Source organism: Carassius carassius, chromosome 5 (assembly GCF_963082965.1).
Source record: "Carassius carassius chromosome 5, fCarCar2.1, whole genome shotgun sequence".
Classification (NCBI taxonomy): Eukaryota; Metazoa; Chordata; class Actinopteri; order Cypriniformes; family Cyprinidae; genus Carassius; species Carassius carassius.
The window spans coordinates 15,333,825-15,355,241 of NC_081759.1; the positions used below are offsets into that span (position 1 = coordinate 15,333,825).

General features: G+C 35.8%; 1 protein-coding gene and 1 pseudogene across 2 annotated transcripts; both read right to left on the minus strand.

Moving 5' to 3' along the window:
• Positions 1-1,005: 1,005 nt before the first annotated feature.
• On the minus strand, positions 1,006-11,775 carry wu:fi75a02 (uncharacterized). 2 transcript variants are annotated; one of them, XM_059549866.1, is made up of 10 exons: positions 11,399-11,775; positions 11,180-11,333; positions 10,350-10,659; positions 8,703-9,023; positions 6,534-8,304; positions 6,331-6,387; positions 4,948-5,161; positions 4,637-4,773; positions 3,215-3,286; positions 1,006-3,137 (listed from the first exon to the last, which is right to left on the minus strand). In XM_059549866.1, the coding sequence occupies exons 3-10, from the start codon at positions 10,645-10,647 to the stop codon at positions 2,867-2,869; spliced, it is 3,141 nt and encodes a 1,046-aa protein (XP_059405849.1). In that variant the 5' UTR covers positions 10,648-10,659; positions 11,180-11,333; positions 11,399-11,775; the 3' UTR covers positions 1,006-2,866. The 2 variants fall into 2 exon arrangements, with proteins under 2 accessions (XP_059405849.1, XP_059405847.1); XM_059549864.1 differs by lacking the exon at positions 11,180-11,333 and having other exon boundaries at positions 11,399-11,774.
• A 7,053-nt stretch (positions 11,776-18,828) lies between these two features.
• LOC132140845 (heat shock protein beta-2-like) lies at positions 18,829-21,160 on the minus strand (annotated as a pseudogene).
• Positions 21,161-21,417: the final 257 nt, after the last annotated feature.

Here is a 21,417-nt window from a genome sequence, read left to right on the forward strand (position 1 = left end):
AGCTCTGTGTCCAAGCACATTAATAGAGAGGTGAAGGGAAGGAAAAGATGTGGTAGAAAAAAATTAAAAGGAATAAACATTTGAAATATATCAGTCTGTGTGTAACGAATGAATATAATATACAAGTTTCACTTTTTGACTGGAATTAGTGAAATAAATAAACTTTTTGATGATATTCTAATTATATGACAAGCACCTAAACTACAGCGCATGCACGTTAAATCCACAACGTAGTGTGGTATAGTCCAGCTACGTCATCGTCCTGCAGGCTGCAGCGAGGACAGACTAGTTGATATCATTAGCGTCCGACGGTTTAATGTAATTTAGATTCATTCACAAAAGCGCGAAATATAATGACACAATTACCTGCTCTTTCCCGTCCCTGACAGGTGGATAATAAACTCTCTGCGTGCGAGCGCTGGCATGATGTTTGTATACGCTTAGTTGTTCCCCGTGTTCTCCTCCTGACTGATGCCATCTACCGGAGTAGAGCGTTCATTACCACAGCACTTGACACATAGCACTAGCTTTACAAGAAATTAAAACAAATACAACTTAAATTAATAAATAGAAAATGAACAAACATCCCATTTAAAACAAAGCAAAAAAATAAAATATATATTTAGCTGTTATCATGTTACATGTCTAAAACCTATAGTACCAGGTACAAAGATAAATTAAGAAAACAAACAAATAAATAAACCAGAAATAACTATGTTAGTTTTGTTGTACTGCTTTATAGGTTGAGAAACATCACCATGACAGAACAAGGAAAGAAGATAAAGGGGGATAAAGAAAATGTATTGGTATTAGTAAAAAATGTTTGAATGCACTGTAAGTCACTTTGGATAAAAGCATTTACTAAAGCCAATTTATTTTGTTGGTTACAAAGTTTTTATATTTATTTCATTTCTTTAATTCATTTGGCATTTTCATTTTTATTCGTCATTCAAAAATATCAATTACTGTGATCTCAGTAAACCACCCCAAGCATGACACGGAGTCTTTAGTTAACACTATTTTATTCATAAAATATATATCAAATCACATTGACAGCAATCAAGCAAAACTTAGTGTTTGTCTGTTGGCGAGCTTAAAGAGAAGCACAACAGCAGCAGTATCTGTAACACTGCACGAGTGATGCGGAAATAAAAGATCAAAACAAACGGAAATAATTCCATCTGAAAAAAGACCAAAGAGCTGATTTCACTGCAGAACTCAGTAGACACACGATTGCCTTTTTTACATTTGCTATTGTGAGTACAATTCTAACACTTCAAGTGATTCAAAGAGAAAATACATGTCTGTAGGTTGAGTTAAAAACACATTTCTATACAACAGACATAACAGAGATGCTCATCGGGGGAAAGGTGTAGATTCTTTTGGGTTCAAGTGCAGATAACTGACTTTTCAAAGCCTTAGGTAATAGGTCAAAGGCTACATTATAATTGATTGTAAAAGTTTCCCATTAAACCAAACAAAGCAATGCAAATGACAACATAATCACATCAAAACAAAACATTTAATCTTGGTTTCATCCTCAAAAAATGAGAATAAAGTTGTGGAAATATATTGCACAATGGGATGATAAATCTAAAACTAATAGAAGTCTAATCTGGCCAACATATCACTTTATTAGCTGCATAGAACACCCAATAAATGTCAGATCAGAAAAGCAGAAAGTGGATCTCACCAAACGGTTTACTTTTCTCAACCAGCAAAAAAGAAGCATGGATTCACGGCAAACATGTATTACATATCACAGCTCCGTTTCGCATAAGTAAATCTATTCTAAAAGTTTGTGAAGAATAAAAGCAATTTCACATCTTACGAAAGAAAGTGGTTTTCTCCCATTTTTCTCAAACACAACCCAGCGGTTCGTCTATCCCACGTTCGAGGTCTCTGAATGTAGTCTTGGGTATAAAAATGAAATAACTTAAGGGACTATTTTATAAAAATGAGTTTGTGTCATTCTTTACCCACTCTCATTTCATTACAAACCTGCATGACTTCATTTCTTTTGTGGAACAAGAAGATATTCTTAAGTATGTTCCAACTGTTTTTGTCCAAATAACAGAGTTCAGAACGATGCTGGGTTCCGTTATTGTCATTGTATGGACATTTTTATCCTTTTGCATTATGAAGTAGAAAGTCATACAGGTTTGGAATGACATGAAGAGTGAATAAATATATCACATCGTAAGAATATAGTGCTCAAACACTGCACTGTACCTTAAACGATTTATTTAAAAGAAAATAAAAATGTAAATAGTTTTCCGTAGTATTGTGTTTTTGGCCAAAAATCCCTTAGTATTTTTATTTATAAAGCTGTAAATACATATACTAGTCCTGATAAAAAAAAAAAAAAAAAAGGAACTGTAATGATAAAATCAAAGCTGCCAATTTCATAGGTCATTAGTAGTCAAGGACGAGCTACTCATTGTTTCAGAGACCTTGAAGGGCCTAAACCAATGGATTAGTAATTATTATTCCCACACTCATTTTTTCATCGGAAAATGACAGATAGGAATATGTTAGTTGCAAATGCAAGAAAAACACAACAAGGTTGCAGCAGTCACATTGTGAGGAATCAAAGTGCTCAGGTGAAGGTCTACTATACTGTGCTTATATTATTTGCACGCACACAAACACACACACATACAGAGCTCTAATGTCTTTCCGCTTTACGTCTCAACTGTAAATGCTATAAGAAAATGTTTTTTCATTCTATTGCTAAACGGTCGGTAAACAACCATGTGTAAAGCGCAAGTTCTTTCCTTGATTAGGCAAAAAGATTAAAAACTACATTTTTGGTAACTGATCAATTGTTCACAAGAACTAAGAATAGATTTGTGAAAAACAGAGCTTAAACGTCCAGGCCTTGGCGGGAAAAGTAGTCCTCCAGTTCGGTGAGCTTTTCGATTAGCAATACATCAAGGTCAACGTCGTCCTGTCTTCCCCTACGAGCCCTTCCTCGAGGCCCCTTCACACGCAGTGGAACCAGGTTAGTTTTAGCCTTGCGTTTCCGAGGCAGTGTGAAATCTGGGAAGTCTAGAACTCGCTTTCGTTTCTGATGACCAATGCATACCAAAGAGCCGTTCTTCTCTTTTGGTTCTTCAAATATCGTCTCCAGGCTTCTGTGTGAATGAAAAGCAGAAACTGCAAAATGATTTCCAGAATAAGACAATTATAAATAAAAGTTGCAAAAACAAACCTGTTAGGGGTTGGAGACTTGTAATTCTTGTTGGTATAAATCTCCTCCAAACTGAATTCCTTTTTCTTCAGCCTTATTGGATTTAAAACAGAATATTTATGATAATCAAGGTTTTAACCAATGTTGTAATTATCACAAGTTTAAGCACTTTTTTTATTCAAATGTATCCATCAAGTTTCCTAAAGACCTGTCTTTAAAATATTAAAGTGGTCATGAACTGCCTTTGTTTATTATTTTGTAAAGTGTGGTCAAATCTATATAAAAAAAAAAAAAACAACTAATCACTTTTTTCTCAAATTAATTGCGGTTGAATCCCACCTAACATTCATATATGCTTTTATATTGCAATAATTCCACATTCAATCTTCAAATTATTGTGCAAACAACATAAAGACAGTATATTTTTAATATTTGTTTAATCTCATCTTTTTTATGATTGAAGGCCAGTGTCACTTATACCGATTAATACTGATTTTCCTATAAAAAACATTTTCCTCCAAATATTTAACCATCGGCCATTCAACATTACATTATAATTAAGTGCTATCAATTTTAACATTTATTAGACTTATTAAAACCCCCCCTAATGTGAATGCTCTGTTTGAATAGGTGTGACGGATTGTAGATTTGGAAGTAAACAGTTGTGCATGTTTATGTATGTTTCACAGATGGACGCTGCTGTGATTTAGGGTTACAAACGCATAATTACTCAGTACATATCAAACAATCTGTTTAACAGAAAAAGCAATAGTGACCACGTAATAAAAACAGCTACTCACACTTGTGTGTTGTGAGATTTGCGACATTACTTTCGGATTCCAATAAAGTCGGTACAGCATAGTTATTTAGTTTCAATCTTTCTTAAAATCCGCATTAAATTATGCCTTGTTTGTGAACAAATCTGCAGTAAAATGACGTGAACAAAGGACCGAGTTCTTACCGACGTGTTCTGAAACATCATTGAAAATAAAGTTAATTCACTCTTTCCTAATTTTGGGATCAGAAGGAAGGCAATGCAAAAATGCACAGCGTCTTGTCTTCAAAACCATCGTTATCATTTGGTTTCTGCATAGACCTGCGTTTGCATCTCATTTTTTACAGGACGTGTGCAAATCGTTGGGCGGGGCTAAACAGGCAGTGATGTAGAAGCAGGTGCTGATCTTCCTCTGTGGAGGCAGTGCTTATCCACACTATTACATCATAGAGTTGTACATTCCACAACTTGTCGTTTTGGCAGATCGGCTTCAATATAAGCTATTTTTAGACTAACAAGAAAGTTTGGAGTTCAAACTCAAAGGATGTTTTTAATAGTACAATGACCTCTTAATTGTCAATTTTGATTTCTCAGTTCTTGACCCCTTTAAAATTTTACTCCAATTACAAGAACTGTAGCAAACTGTTAAAACGGAGTTGAATGCTCACCTCTTTGGTTTGGGAAGTCCCATTGGAGTAAGGTTGTTATCTGGTTTGGGAACAGTCTTACGAATACGAATTTGAGAGACCCTTTTAGAACGTTTGGAACCTCCTTGAGCTTCATTATTAGTGTCGTAGAGTTCCACCTACAAGAAAGATGAATGTCTAGGCTTGAGGAAACAACCAGAATGCAAAATCCTTCAGTTAAGCAGTGTCTGAAGATCTCAATATTTCTCCTTACATTCTTCCTTCTACTTGAGTTCTTCCTTTCTTTCAAAACTATGAGTTCAAATGCTAGAAGAGATTAAATGCTGTAATACCTGGTTAATTTCTGTAGATGTGCCACGATTATGCAAACCAGGGTATTTGACATTTGCACTGGCAATAGCATAACTAGGCACAGATTCAGTGGGGGATCCATCCATTCTTGCCGATTTGGGGCTGATGCTGTGCCGAGAGGGGTGATCTAGGCTCCTTTCTGGTGTGAGACGATTTTTGGACAGCTGACACACTGATAGGGATGAGGTGGCTTTCCTACACACAGTGAAAGCAGCAAGCATTTTAGAGAACAACAGGTGATTGCTAATTTAACATCAGTCAACATCTACATGATCAAATGATCAGCCTAGAAGTGTAGATAGCTGTGGATTGTAAAATTGGACTGCCTTCATGCTTCAAATCTGACAACAATCACAAATTGAGAATGTCTGAAAAGAAAGATTGAATTTATTGCTACATTCCTGTTTTATTATGTAAACCACTTTAAGGTAAAGAGAGTAATTACTGCACCACTAGCAGTATCAACCCAAATAGAAAAAAAAAAAAAATGTCTTTACGTTTTACGATTAATAAAAGTTTTTGTGTAATCAGCCATGTCAGTGATACACAACGAGTGACAGGTGATTCTATTTTTTAACAAGTTTACATGAGTGACAACTCGAGTATTTACGGTTTTGTTTAAAAAAATTGTTTTATTTGACTTCAACAGCAAAAATTAAAGAGACAATTAATAATTTACCTCAGATCTTGGAAAGGAAATAATAAAGGAAAATAACAAAAGAAACAACTATTTCACTGGAAGTGTGAGACAGCTGTGATTTGTTATTGATTTGCATATTTTGCAGGTATGTCACAATTGGTGTGGACAGACAAACTGTCATGAGAAATCTTAGCGCGTTAGGTTAAAGTGTAAGGTGTAATGTGTTTTGAGTGGTTCCCAGGGTGTTGTGGGTGGTTTCGTATTGGCCCACCCCAAAAGAATCCACACTCAGGTCTCAATGAAATCGTTGCTTGGACACTTCCTTATTTTTATTTTTTATATACCTGAAAATCGTACACTCAGTCGCTTAGAAAAGTAACAGCATAGCAAGTTGTACAAGCTTGTCATTCATGTATGCAGCAAAAATGCAAAGTTTGATATCTCTAAGTGTAGTTAAAGTAATAATAATGATGCTTGCATTCCAAACACAGGAAACTCACAAATGCCACAAAATGAGTTTCAAGGAAAAAAGATTATTCCTGGCCACTGTAGATTTCCAAAGGTTTGGAAAACTTTTCAGCATCTCAGTTTTGTGTTGCTAGTTGCACTAAAATTATGCACTTCACCTTCAACCTGAACTGATTAGCAAAGACTGATTAAACTTAGTTTTTTTTTCATTGAAAAGATTTTCAAAAATGTGAAAGATGCAGGGGGATATGCCCACCGTGCTGAAGCTCTTTTCCTGCTGGGTGAAGCTTCTTGACTGGATCGGCGTATATAGCTATCAATGAAAAGATGTAGATCAAAATGGGTTGAATTGTTAGTGCAAGCAGCATGCAGGTAAAAACTGACATTCACCTTTGATTATGTAAATCACATTTCAATCAAAACATGCAAAAAGTTTTAACTTCAACAGCTTTAACTCACTGGTGATCGTTGTCCATGCCTGGTGGGGCTGTGAAGTCAACCAGAGGTCGAAAAGGATGACATTTGCTCCTCCCCAAAATCCGACTCACAACCGTATGGATACCAGGACGTGACAACTGCATGAGAGGAAAGTTGATTCGCCTGTGTCGAAACCACAGTCTGAAGGAAGCTGGAGAAGATAAAGCCAGGACGGTACTAACACCTGCCCCAGAGAAGCTTCCTTTGCTAAAAGTAGACAAAGGTGGACTGCTGGGGCGAAAAAGCTGAGATAAACTAGGACAACCTGCAGAGTCTTTATCCAGGTGGACAGGTAAAGCATCTGAAGGACAAGCTAGTGTACCAGTTAATCGAGGAGACACAGGAAGTATCAAGTCCTCAAGAATCGGCTGCCAATGTTTGGACATCCCTCCTGCCTCAAAGAAGGACAAAGAAACGGTTTCTCCAACTTTAAGAGTGGGAAACCCAGGAAGGTTTTGTTTCTTTCCACCACAGTCTTTGAGTTTGGATCCAGTCCTGCTGCAACCAGTCCATCTGTCCAAGTGGCTAGAGGAACAGCTTCTGGATACCAAGCGATAGGCGGTATCTGAGAGCCGATTCAACAGTTTGTTAGTATTGCTGTCTAAAAATGGTTTGGAGCACCCATTTCTTGGGGCTGAGAGATGCGCACTGGAGTGTGCTTGATAAAATGCAAAAAGCGAACCTAGTGATTTTTGGTCACCTACGCCTTTTACCAATTGTTTTGGCAAAGCAAGTTCACAGTATGGCAGGACTGATGACCCTTGAAAAGGGCTATCCTTTGAGTATGATATATTTGAGGACTGACCATCAAAACTTTGTCCCTTATTACCTATCTTTGTGTTCTCGTCAGAATCTCCAGCATTTGTCTCTGTCAATTCATCTACATCCCTTGACGTATGGACGTGATCCGAGACTGAAGTAATATTACTCAACGAGGTAGCTGTAGAATGAAAAAGACCATTAATTTTGATCTTGTCCAAGATCGCTGCTTCTTTCTTATTAGAAGTCTGAAAGAGAACGGAACAACCCTTGGATTCATCAGGATTGGGTTGTGCTCCTAGCGGCTTAGTTGAGAAAGGGAAGGTAATTTGACTAAAGGACTGCTGCTGGATTTTTTCACACTCATCTTTAGAGGAATCTGTCAATGCTGCTGGTTTTCCAGAGGGCTTTGAGTTCACTGCTTCTGAAAATGAACAATGATGATCTGTATTTGTGTTTGATCTTAAGCCACTAGGAGCTGAAGAACTGAGAAACTGAACGGAAGGCACCCAAGGGTTTTCAGGACCATGTAAACACTGATTATTCAAGGTGTCTTCTCCTTCCTGACCAGTTTTATCATTCCCCACACTAGCAGACGACAGTACTTCTTGAATACAAGGAAGTCCCTGGCTGCCTTTGTCATCTGAGCTGCTAAGCACAGAATTCACCAATAAGTTTAAGGCGACTCTGTCCTTCTCAGCTTCCAGTTCCATATCCAGGTCTTCAAAATCAGAAACGGGCGAGTAGTTACCCTGCAAACAATTGTCTTTTTGTTCTGAACGGCATGTTCTTAGAATGCCACATGATGAACTGGAGCTGCTATAATTTTCACTTAGATCTTGACAGCTTAGGTCCTTGGACATATGATCAGGACTTTGGCTGGGCTGGAAAGGAGTAGACATTGTCCAAGAACACACAGAGTGCTTCTTAGTTTCAGGGGAAGAGATATTTGAGATTATTCCTTTGTAGTCTTTTGCCACTTCCGCATCCACTCCTGCAAGCACAAAATAATAAATCAAAATTGCATTTATGTCATTTTAAACGTTGACTAAGTACTCCTAAAAGTTGACTAAATTATCTTTTGGCAAACAGCTGTAAGAATGTCTCTTCAAAATGTACTATTGCCCAATAAATTGCTTTTCAGACCGAGAACATCCTCTCCTCCTTAACAAGCATTACAAATCATGGTTTATGGTTTTATTATAAACTACATAATGATAGCTATTAAAAAGGGGCATGTTTTCTTCAACTGCGTCTTCATGCTACAATAGGAAATACATCAACACAGGAAGGAATATTATGCTCATCAGAGCATTTGGGATGGGATATATGAAATTAGCTTCAAAGTACATAATAATTCATTCGTATGTCTATGCTAATATGAACATTTACCACGGCTGCAAGCTGATGAAACACTTGGAGTAACTGGACAGCCAAAGGATAAGTCTCTTCCCAGCTGGCCAACTTTACTGTGCAGCTGAGCTAAACTGCGAGTATGTGCACTGCTTTGTGAACACAGCTGGTCCATCCTCCTCTCCACTGCCTCAAGACGCTGGGTCAGAGATCCAAAGGTATCAGTCAGCAGACGCTTCATCTCAGTTTGATGGGACACAAGAAATCGTTCCAGAACTCCAAGCTGCTTTCCGGATGGTCCAGCTGGAGCAGCTGAACTGAAGCTGGCAGAGGGCCATCGCTGATCCCTAAAATTGGCCTCTGCAAAGAAGATGTTGACCAAAAGCTGTGCTTTATAACATTTACCAAAACATTGTTTTGATTCTATTTGGAACCAACTGTTTTACAATATATCTGCAATGTTGCATTTAGAAAAACGTGTGCACACTTATAAAGCTACTCCTGTGCAGACCAAAAAAAGCCCAGAGGAAAAACATAAAAAGATTTAGACATTTCATAAAATAAGGCTAAATGAATGGGCAGCAAACTACAGAAGACTTAAAAGACCTTTCTGTGCAGTTATTCTGTTTTAGATTTTATTATTATTTATATACATAAGTTATATTCTGTATTATATTTTATCGAATTATTATTTTGCAATGTTCGTTTTTCTATTCATCAGACAATGTCTAACAAAAAAGTGTCTAACAACAAAGTTTGGCCTTTAACTATAGCAACTCAATAACTATCATCATGGCATATTACCTTAATATTTGCTATATTCTACTATTCAGATAGTCTGGGGTTAGGTTAGATTTTTTGTTCTTTATGTGAAACTAATACTTTTATTCAGCAAGGATACATTAAAAGGATCAAAAGGGACAGTAAACATATTTACAAAAGATTTCAAAAAAATACTGTTCTTTAACTTAGTTCATTTTTTTTTTACTTTTTATTAAAATAATCCTGAGCATATTTTCAACATTGTAAAAAAAAAAGAAGAAAAAAAAAAGAATAATAATAATAATATTATATATATATATATATATATATATATATATATATATATATATATATATATATCAAATAATACACTACATAATAATGTATCAAATCAGCTTATTAGAATGATTTCTGAAGGATCATGACCCTGAAGACTGAAGTAATGGCTTCTGAAAATTCAGCTTTGCCATCACAGGAATGAATTACACTTTAAAATACATTAAAGTAGACATGCTATTTTAAATTGTATTAATATTTGAAAATATTGCCGCTTTTTCTGTATTTTTATCATCAAATAAAAAAATGCATCATTTTGAGCACAAGAGATTCATTTCAAAAACATTTAAAAATCTTATTGGCCTAAAAGGTTTGAACGGTAGTGTAGGTATATGTTTATTATTCTAATGTTTTTATTTGGTGTATAAAACATCCATTATGAGGTGGTTTATGATAATGTGATTCAGTACATAGCACAATAAGGAAATTAACTGTTGCACATTAGATTGCTTTTTTTGTAAATAGAAAAACTAAATACATATGAACATAGGTTTTTCTTTTCAGGTATACAGGGGAAATATGATTTGCTTTAGTAAAACCAAACTTTGGGTGAAAATGGCATATTTGAGCACATATATTCAACATTACCTTGCTTATTACACATGTGCACGGAAGTCGAACTAGGATTGACTCCAAAGTTACTACTTTTTGGATCAAACGTCATCTGTTTCAGAGCTCTTTCATTTTCCAGATGAACTTCCTTCAAGCTCAAGTCTGAGGGTCGTGTTTGGTCACCAGATTCACACTCCTCTCTGCTGGTTTCTCTGCATCCTATGGCCAGCTGTTCCTGATACAATGGAGAAAGAGCAGCACGGTGGCATGGACCAGCCGCAGACGCAGGCACCTGCTCTGGACCTTTCTGCTCAGCCAGAGGATTGGACAACATCTTTTAAAGGGACTGATGAAAGAGAATACATCAGATCAGCAACTGATTAAGTCATAACATGAATTACACATGGTACTTTTAATATATTACTGTTGTGTCAATTCTTTAGTCTTAGCAGTTTAATTGTAAAACCGAATTGGTATATATTGTACCATGTTATTTACAAAATGTAAGGTCTCATATAATAATTTGGCATTGAATGATTAGTATATATATACACATCATGGTACTTACAAGATACTCAATACTTTGATACATAACATGGTACTGGATTATTAAAATTAATATACCATGTTATCTGCATTTGCATACAATTCCAAGGATCTTCAAACTATACCAAAATTGTACTGAGAAAGTTCAGTACAATTTTGGTATAGTTTGAAGATCCTTGGAATTGTATGCAAATGCATATGTATATGTGCACATACATTTCAATTAATACACATAAATCATGCTTTATTAAAACACCAACTAGTTTCTAGAATAACAAGAATGAATGAAAATGAACAGGTTTCGTCGGAAATATCCTCACACTAATTCAAAAACACTTTTCTGGACCACCCTTCATATATAAACCATCAAAGAAAATATCCTGACTTCAAAAAACGTTTTTTGAAACGTAATAGGTCTCGTGCATAATGATGTCAATGAACAGGCTGCTCATGCATGCCAGACTTTCGAAGGCCCTGGAAACAACGAATACAAATAAATCAAGAGCAAGTCAGACATGTTTCGTAAAGCAGTGACTTACCTATATTGCGTTCCCGTTAACAACTGTCAGTCCCGGCTAAAGAAGGTCTCCGGCGGTGAAAGTGTGCTGTTATATCACTAATACTCCCGATCCATCCTCATGATGATGATGCACAGCTCGGATGTGATTTCTTTAAGCCAGTAAAAGTCATTTCCGGCGACCCTTCACACTCATATTCAGACGGATGGACAGACTTCCAGTGCAAACTGATTACACACTAACCTAGCGTATTATTACGACAATTATGTGATTAACTATATCATACAATTATTACACAGTGCTAACAAATTTCCCAAGCGTCATGATATTTGCTTTTGACGGTCAGTGACGACTTCCGTCATGCGTGCTGCTGTAAAGCGTGTTTCTATTGGGTGCTGCAGGAACTCAGGCTCGTTTCTATTGGGCTGTTTTAATAGAAACACTTTCATCTGTATTTGAAAAAACATATTTTATGACGCCGAATCTACTGTGTACCATTTTGACAGTTACTTTCAGCGGTATATTAGTCAGAATAATTACTAAAATATTTGGTACTAAAAATATTAAGACACAATTTCGTTTATTTACTGATCACTGCAAGAAGTTTAATTGGGAAAAAACAGAACATAAAAATCACAGGGGGTTGTTTATGTTTATATTAATCGTTTATAGTTGATTTTTTAATCGATAGCGTATAATGATGATGAACTAATGATGATACTTTGTTGAATTTAGCTTGCTATTCATTCTTTATTAGTAGTCAAGACCATAGACTGTATAAAAATGTCAAGACACAGAGAGTGAAGAGTATGGCTTTTGCAGTCAGAAAGTAACCATTTTCCTCACACGTTGTTACTTTAATAAAATCAGTGTTCTGATATTCTGACCAGCAGATGGCATGCATTCCTATTTAATGCTACTGTACGTTTCACATGCCTTACAAAGTCTTTTCTTCAAGGCAAAATTGAGTATTTATTCACACATACTTTGTTATCATGTTGCAATTCAATATTAATATTGAACACTGAATCAGCAAAACTGAAGAATTTCCTGTTGAATTTCGGAATAGTTGTTTTGCTTTTATGAATGCATTACTAAAAGAGACTTTTTTTGTGTGTTGTTGTGTAATCTTACTTTGTTTAATAATCTTACTGTATCCTAACCGACCACAAGAAATAAGAGGCAAACCATGAAGCAAAACATGGTCTTCTAGATTTTGAGTTGCTCTGTATGCCATTCGAGTGAGTGAAAGGGTTTTCTTTTTTTAGACACAGCAATAAAACCCTATTTTGTTATTTTGTTATCGCCTTATCTTCATATTCTATAGAGAATGAATATAATCAATTATGTAATGTGTACAAAGAACTCTAATATCATTAATAAGCATCATCCAATTAGCCACAGTAGACATTGTTAATGGACTAAAATAACTGCTGGAGCTTCGCCGGAGGTTGGACTTCCAACCTGGAAGTAGGAATCCAGTGATAAACCCTGTCATGATGTCATTTCTAAGATGGCAACAGCTTACTGAAACTTACTGAATTTTGATTTGTAGAAATGATATCATAGGCTATATATTTTAAACAAACAACCTCTTTATGGCACTTGAATGCCTTGTTCAAAGGCACAATAGTAATACAGCAGGATAGAATATACAAAAATACACAGAAATGTGTTTTTGTTTGTTCAGGCCATAACTGCTCGCTTTGAGTGGACATTCTTCCTGTGGGAAAAGCTCATGTTTGGTCTCTGTAGTTCTCCAGGTGGGATGAATAAATCTGCAGGCTCAGCTGATGTCTGTGTATTCACAGTACTTTTAAAGTCTATGGTTGCATACTCTGTGACGTCGTAGTTTGAAGTCTGATTCAGTTTTGCTCTGCTGGTCACAGTTTCAGACTGCAGGACTTGAATCTCTGCGTAGTGTAAACCATCCTCATTCTGCTTTCGGTTTTTATTCACCTGGGCATACTGCGGTTCAGCTGACACAATGTCATACATGTGAGCATCAACACGGGCCTGCTGTGAAAAACAGTTGTTGTCGTCACAAAAACATTTGCATATATTTGCATAAAGGTTTTTTTTAGTGACCAGTTAAACCAACCCACCTGATGGGAAGGAACCGCAGGTGGACCTGTTGTAAAGATGTACGTTGTCGAATATAGTAATCAACATTAATTACAACAACGGCACGAGCAAGTAATAAACATTGCTTTGCTAATCAGAGAATCTTTTTAATTTGTTATCTCATAAGTGAATCAGTTTTATTGTGTTTTGTTACCTTTCCTTTTTGCCTGATTTTGTGAAAGTTTTCTTGGATTTATTCTCCATCTAAGAAAAAAAAACACATACTACATTTATTTATTTGTTATGTAGTTCCCTAAATGAAGTTGATAACTGATAGACTTTTCCATTGTAAATTTTTTTTATAAAATAAAGATGAATAAAGAGATAAATAAAAGGCCACTTGAATGTTCTTAAAGGAGTGCACACTATCATGACAAAATTATTAATAACCTAAGTATACATTTTAAAATTTTTACTTTAAACTTTTTGTATATACAACTAACAAAAGCAAAAAGACCTCTAACTAGCTTGCTCTATTTTTTTTCTTTGTTCTTATTATATTATTTTTAAAACCCTTGCTACATGTACTGCGTTAAGCTAATATCACTGCTCTTTCGTTGGTTTTGATTGGTTCCATTGTCCTCGTAAAAGTCTCCTTGGATAAAAGCGTCTGCTAAATGACTAAATGTAAATGTAAAGTAGGGAGGGTCGTACACACCACTGAGGTCCCCAAGGTCCGGACCTTGATATTTTTCCAATAACAGAAGTTGTAAAATAATTAACTTAGGCTATATTAATTCTGCTTTGGTACTACAAGGACAAAAAGCCAAGGTAACATATCTTCTCATGTGAGATGCCTCAGCGGTAGGGGTGTGCGATTTATCATAATTGTTGTTATAACGATGTGCGATTTGACATGATCGAGTATTTTGCAAGATACATTCAAAACACCCATACAGAGCGTACTCAAATATTACGTGAAGTCTAGACTGGTGCGCGTCGTAGACATATACAGTCGTGGCCAAAAGTTTTGAGAATTACATAAATATTGGAAATTGGAAAAGTTGCTGCTTAAGTTTTTATAATAGCAATTTGCATATACTCCAGAATGTTATGAAGAGTGATCAGATGAATTGCATAGTCCTTCTTTGCCATGAAAATTAACTTAATCCCAAAAAAACCTTTCCACTGCATTTCATTGCTGTCATTAAAGGACCTGCTGAGATCATTTCAGTTATCGTCTTGTTAACTCAGGTGAGAATGTTGACAAGCACAAGGCTGGAGATCATTATGTCAGGCTGATTGGGTTAGAATGGCAGACTTGACATGTTAAAACGAGGGTGATGCTTGAAATCATTGTTCTTCCATTGTTAACCATGGTGACCTGCAAAGAAACGTGTGCAGCCATCATTGCGTTGCATAAAAATGGCTTCACAGGCAAGGATATTGTGGCTACTAAGATTGCACCTAAATCAACAATTTATAGAATCATCAAGAACTTCAAGGAAAGAGGTTCAATTCTTGTAAAGAAGGCTTCAGGGCGTCCAAGAAAGTCCAGCAAGCGCCAGGATCGTCTCCTAAAGAGGATTCAGCTGCGGGATCGGAGTACCACCAGTGCAAAGCTTGCTCAGGAATGGCAGCAGGCAGGTGTGAGCGCATCTGCACGCACAGTGAGGCGAAGACTTTTGGAAGATGGCCTGGTGTCAAGAAGGGCAGCAAAGAAGCCACTTCTCTCCAAAAAAACATCAGGGACAGATTGATCTTCTGCAGAAAGTATAGGGAATGGACTGCTGAGGACTGGGGCAAAGTCATATTCTCCGATGAAGCCCCTTTCCGATTGTTTGGAGCATCTGGAAAAAGGCTTGTCCAGAGAAGAAAAGGTGAGCGCTACCATCAGTCCTGTGTCATGCCAACAGTAAAGCATCCTGACACCATTCATGTGTGGGGTTGCTTCTCATCCAAGGGAGTGGGCTTACTCACAATTCTGCCCAAAAACACAGCCATGAATAAAGAATGGTACCAAAACACCCTCCAACAGCAACTTCTTCCAACAATCAAACAACAGTTTGGTGAAGAACAATGCATTTTCCAGCACGATGGAGCACCGTGCCATAAGGCAAAAGTGATAACTAAGTGGCTCGGGGACCAGAATGTTGAAATTTTGGGTCCATGGCCTGGAAACTCCCCAGATCTTAATCCCATTGAGAACTTGTGGTCAATCCTCAAGAGGTGGGTGGACAAACAAAAACCCACTAATTCTGACAAACTCCAAGAAGTTATTATGAAAGAATGGGTTGCTATCAGTCAGGATTTGGCCCAGAAGTTGATTGAGAGCATGCCCAGTCGAATTGCAGAGGTCCTGAAAAAGAAGGGCCAACACTGCAAATACTGACTCTTTGCATAAATGTCATGTAATTGTCGATAAAAGCCTTTGAAACGTATGAAGTGCTTGTAATTATATTTCAGTACATTACAGAAACAACTGAAACAAAGATCTAAAAGCAGTTTAGCAGCAAACTTTTTGAAAACTAAAATTTATGTACTTCTCAAAACTTTTGGCCACGACTGTACTATTTGCAGTCCGCTCTTTCTGCATGATTCACTCTATTAAAATACGTTTAGAATTATCACAAAATTCAAGACATGGGGGCAGAAAATGTACATATGTATACCACTTTAAATATCACTTTCACACAAAAAGTGCCAATGTGACATTTTTTTTTTTACAACAGCTCAATAAACAAAAAGTTAATTAAAAGACTTACGTTTTAGACACCATATTGCATACATTTGCTCTTTTTATATATTCATGTTTAATAATTTTAGACATGTGATGTGATGAGAAACTATCTTAATTTCCAGTTTGTAGCGTGCATCATTCATTCCAAGATTTAGCCTAATCTGATTCTCATGTTTAAGAATCTGTTATCTTGAAACATAATTTATGCTACTACTGCTCACTGACTTGTTTTTAAACCTATTATCCAATTGATGAGTCTTAAAACATCTTAAAATGCACACATTTAGGCTAAGTCAGGAAAATCGACATTTTCTCTGGGAAACAAGCCCCTGAACCCCCTACCAGTCTCGATTTTGAGACCTTGGTTAGAAAAACCTGCGTACAGCCCTGAAAGAAAGCAATTTTTTTATTTTTATAATATCATCATGCTTTATTTTGATTTGACTTACATGCTCAGGCACAAAATACTTGATTATAACTTTAACTGTAGTGTAGTATTTGATTTTACATTTGAAGTCATGTCATTTCAAATGTGTAATTGCATATTATGTATTTAAATAAGTGACATACAAGTTTCAGCAGAAATTACATTTTAGTAAACATTTTATTTACCATAAATATTTGTCAAGTATACATTCGGCAGACTTTAACAATATTTCAAAGACAATAGACATAATTCTGAAATTACAGAAAAAGATGCACTCAAGTCCTACTTAAGTGGGTCAAAAAACATTTTTAAGATAGCATTTAATATGAACCTAATCTATAATAGATTTTCAGTTAATTGTAAATAACATGAATCTAAGTGTCTGAAAACAAAAAGTGTACTTTTTTTTACAAGGTTAAGAGGAAGAATATTTAGCTTCCTACTTCTTTGTTGTGTTAAATGCTAATACAATACATTTCCCTCTTCTGAACAATGCAATACCTCATGAACACCAACAGCATTTGTTAAGCACTCCAACTATCAAATATGAACAGACACAGGGGATCATGTTTCTCAAAGAATAGCCTACTTAAAGGTTCACATTTGTGTTAAATAGTGAACAGATCATTTAGCAACACAAATGAATCTTGTTTAAGGCAGTGTTCCTTCCCATCAAGATCCTACGCCCATGAAACAAGCACGTCATAGAACCCTGTTGCATTTGAGTAAATAAATACTGTAAACTGTATGTTTATCCATTTAAAGATGCAAATGTTTGGCTACTCACTTATTTATTGCTTTGGTTAAACTGCTCCCCATGGCAGAGATCGTCGTCAGTGCACAGATGCCTAGAGTTGATCAGTTGCTCATTTTTCATTTCCTTGTTCCTCTGTAACTAGAGTCCTGCAGGTGTTGCTCTTAAAGAAAGCTACCTTTGTACCTTGAACTGCAACGCCCCTATCGTTGAGGCTGACCTTGAGGTCATGAATGTTTGGCAATATCTTAAATGTTGTATAACTTTGCAGTCATTCACTCATGAACAGAATGATAGTGATCAGGTAAAAAGAGATCCATTTCCCTGCAGAGAACTCTTGGTTTACATGGGACTTACTGTGTATTACTTTCATTGTACAGTAGCTGTATTGTAATATCCACATACTTGTGAATGTAAATAGTTAAACAATCATTTTTGAGTGACATATTATGACATGTTTAGTCTTTTTAGAAAATCATTCATTAAAACTGAAGTGTGTTAGTTTGCGATGATAAAATCTTTCTCAGATCCAGATAATATGAAGAGAAAACTCTAAGTAAACAATGATTTCCCAGGGAAGTGAGAACACTGTGATCATAGTACTTTCAAAACTTTGTTTGTTTTCTTTTATTGAGCATCCCGACTAGCCTAAAGTCAGCATGAAATGGAAATTTACTATTCTCTAAATGCATTTTATTGGAAAGGTTTTTATTGGAAATTTTTATTCTAAATGTCAAAACTTATTTTTAATAATGTTTGTTGTGCTTTCATACTTCAAACTCACATTCAGATCTGCATCCATCCGGTTAAAAAACGATTAATCGATTAACTATCTTTATAGCCAACCAATGACTGGTGACCTTTTCATTTTCACAATAACTGTGAGTAACAAAACAGAGGCAAGAGTGTTTAAAATACTTGTCATCTATACAGAAAAAAATATTAGAAAACATATTTTTGTCTAGCAAAAATTCACATATGGTGACACAACCAGCAAGGTTATCCTGAGGAAACTTAACATGCGTCATAAAATTCCTGGGTGTCCCAGATGTGAAGTGTACCATAAATTAAGTAACTAATGTACACTACCTGTCAAAAGTTTGAAAAAAATTAAGATTTTGTTGTTGTTGTTGTTAATGTTTTTAAAGGAATAGTTAATTGAAGAAAGAAAGTCACCTACATCTTGGAAGGCCTGAGAGTGAGTCAATAAACAGCAAGTTTACATTTTTGGTGAAGTTTTCCTCTAAAAGAATTATTTTATTCTTGTCAAGTCTGCATTTATTTGATCAAAAATACAATAAAGCAGTACAATTGTGAAATATTATTACAATTTAAAAATGTTTTTCTTTTTATATTAAACTAAACTAAAAAAATTAATAATAATAGTCTTAGTGAGTCTCAGTGAGTGTATATATATATATATATATATATATATATATATATATATATATACACACACACACACACACACACACACACACACACACACAAAACCATTAAAAAAAAATCACAATTATTCCAAACGTTCAACCTACACAACCCCAAAAGAAATCTGTAGACTTTTTCTGCACTAATTTTAGCTTGGAATCTGCAGAATTCTGTGGAATGCATTTTAACAAACTGTGAGATGGACAACACAAGTGAGAGAACTTTGAATTATTTAAAATATCCAAAATATTTAATAAATGAGCATGCAAGTGTTGGACAATCCAACTCCATAGACTTTTCTACAGAGTTCTGCTTATATCAAGTCCATCTTATTAACTTTTGCTTTTCTTCTTGTCCACTTTAATCTTGAGCTGGTTGATTTTAGGCTCCAGGTCCTCAGTTTTTCGTGGTGCCTGGATGCACAGTATCTCGTCATGTGAGAGAGACACCTGCACCAGCAGCGGATCCACACCCATTGGTAAGATGTATGTGCGGGTAAACTCACGACTCAAAAAGCCATGCTGGTCCATTCTCTGATCGTGTCGCCCTGTCACCTCCAACAGGTTGTCCACTGTTCGCACACTGATTTCATCCGGAGTGAACTGGCACACATCCAGGAAAACTCTTAAATTTCTACCTGAGAGAAGCCCTGCTCCAGATGCTTGTTGATGCGATGATGAATGTAGTAACCGTGGTACAGAACAGGGGCCAAAAGGTCCTTGGGACTCACTGCTGACAAGGTGAGAAGGCGAATACGTCATAATCTCAGTTAATCATACTCTCACAACGCGTCCACGGCATGTAATTTGTCTCCATAATAAAATTAGAAACAACACAATATAAACATTTTATGATTATGCTGCATATATCAGAACTTCCTCCTTCCTGCTTGGAAGCGGCTGGCTTGCGAAAATCCTATAAATGTTTTAAACAAGTCCCAGGTTCTAAAAAAAGTACTCTGTGTTTCTTTTGGTTTCATCCAGTTTTGGACTCTAAAATATGTGTACATTGAATAAGCCTAATAAGTTGCACCACATGACAATTTACAACCTGAACTAACCTTGCCTTATCATTAAAATGTCAAAGCACTTATGACCTCATAATATCATTGGATGTTTTGTTTACTTTTTTTGTGCACTATATGACTTGGTGGACATCTTTTTCTTTCAATATTTGAATCAACAATGAAGCAGATTTCTTAAAACTTTTTTTAAAAGAAAATATTGAATAAAATATTCTTAATTATTTAAGTTTCTTTTTAAGACTTTTTTTTTCATTGTGATATCAGAACAGTTGTATCACGCTTACATTTTTACTTAATACTTCCAGAATGGAAAAAAATCTAAAAAAAAAAAAAAAAAAGATTAAATATTTAATTAATTAAATATTTTTTTTTTGTAGAGTTACCCTGAATGGTAGTTACCCTACATGTATATGCCAAATGACTTATTTTTTTTAAATTCATTATTTTAATAAGCCTTTTTTCATCATTGTGATATCAGTAGTATTACCTAATTTTCATGCCTCCATACAGGTGTATTGAAGTCTCTGTATTGCATTTTTGATCTAATTTTTGAATCAAATCGAACAAAAAATCCACACAAAGAAACTAAAATCATGTCAGTGACCATGAAGCAATTTGCTATTGATGGAAATGTATCTACTATATATGAAAAGCTTGTCTCTCTATTTTCTACTAGGAAATCTCTTCTAGTAGGCAGAAGAAATCTGCATGTCAGGCCTGTTTACAATTTGTGATGCCAGCTACAGATCAAGACTCAGACTGCACTTACAGTTTCTATTTTAATCCTATCACACGTGGCATTTTTACGCTGCTCTGTTATAGCTTAACAGTGAGTGGTGTTTTCACAGTTGGCCTCCAAACCTGCTGCTAACTTGTTTGTCTCATAATCAGTCATGAAGAGGACAAGAGGTTTTTTTGGTCATGTCATGTGTGGAATTCTAAATATAAGTTGTTACTGAGGCATCACATTTCACTACTGTCATAGTATAAGTGCTAATATGGATGTTTTGCAATTATATATTTATTAGCTATAGACTGACCCTCATTTCTGACAATCAAAAAGTTTTTTTTTTGTATGTGGTAAAATCAAATAAATGGGAACTGCTTTAAAACATTTTTAAAGTCATTGAGACATAGCATGATAGCCCACAATATAAAAATACAAGTGTATGTGTACAATGTACACATACAGGATGTTTTGCCTCAGAATGTTGTATATTTCTATTATATTCAAGACTCTAATTTTACTGACCTTTTGCAAAGTTCTGATCATAGATTGGAGGGGATGAACAAATCTCGTAATCCACACTCATTGGGTAGGTGTGAGGAACGGTGCGGTCAGCCATTCTGACCTCTGTAGCAGGTTGACAAGATTGACAGACTTCAGTTACACTCATTTTTTACTCTCACAGTGTGAGAGGAGCAGGAAGGCTAGAAAGGGAGAGGGGTGGAAATAACAGCAGGGGAAAGGAGAAGTGAGATAGCGCACTTGAGACAGGGTGGTGATAAATGTTGCTACAAATAGCTTTTAGTAAATGCTGTGGACCTGCATTGCTCATATAGGAGGACATATACTGTACACAAATGCACAGGTTTAGTGATA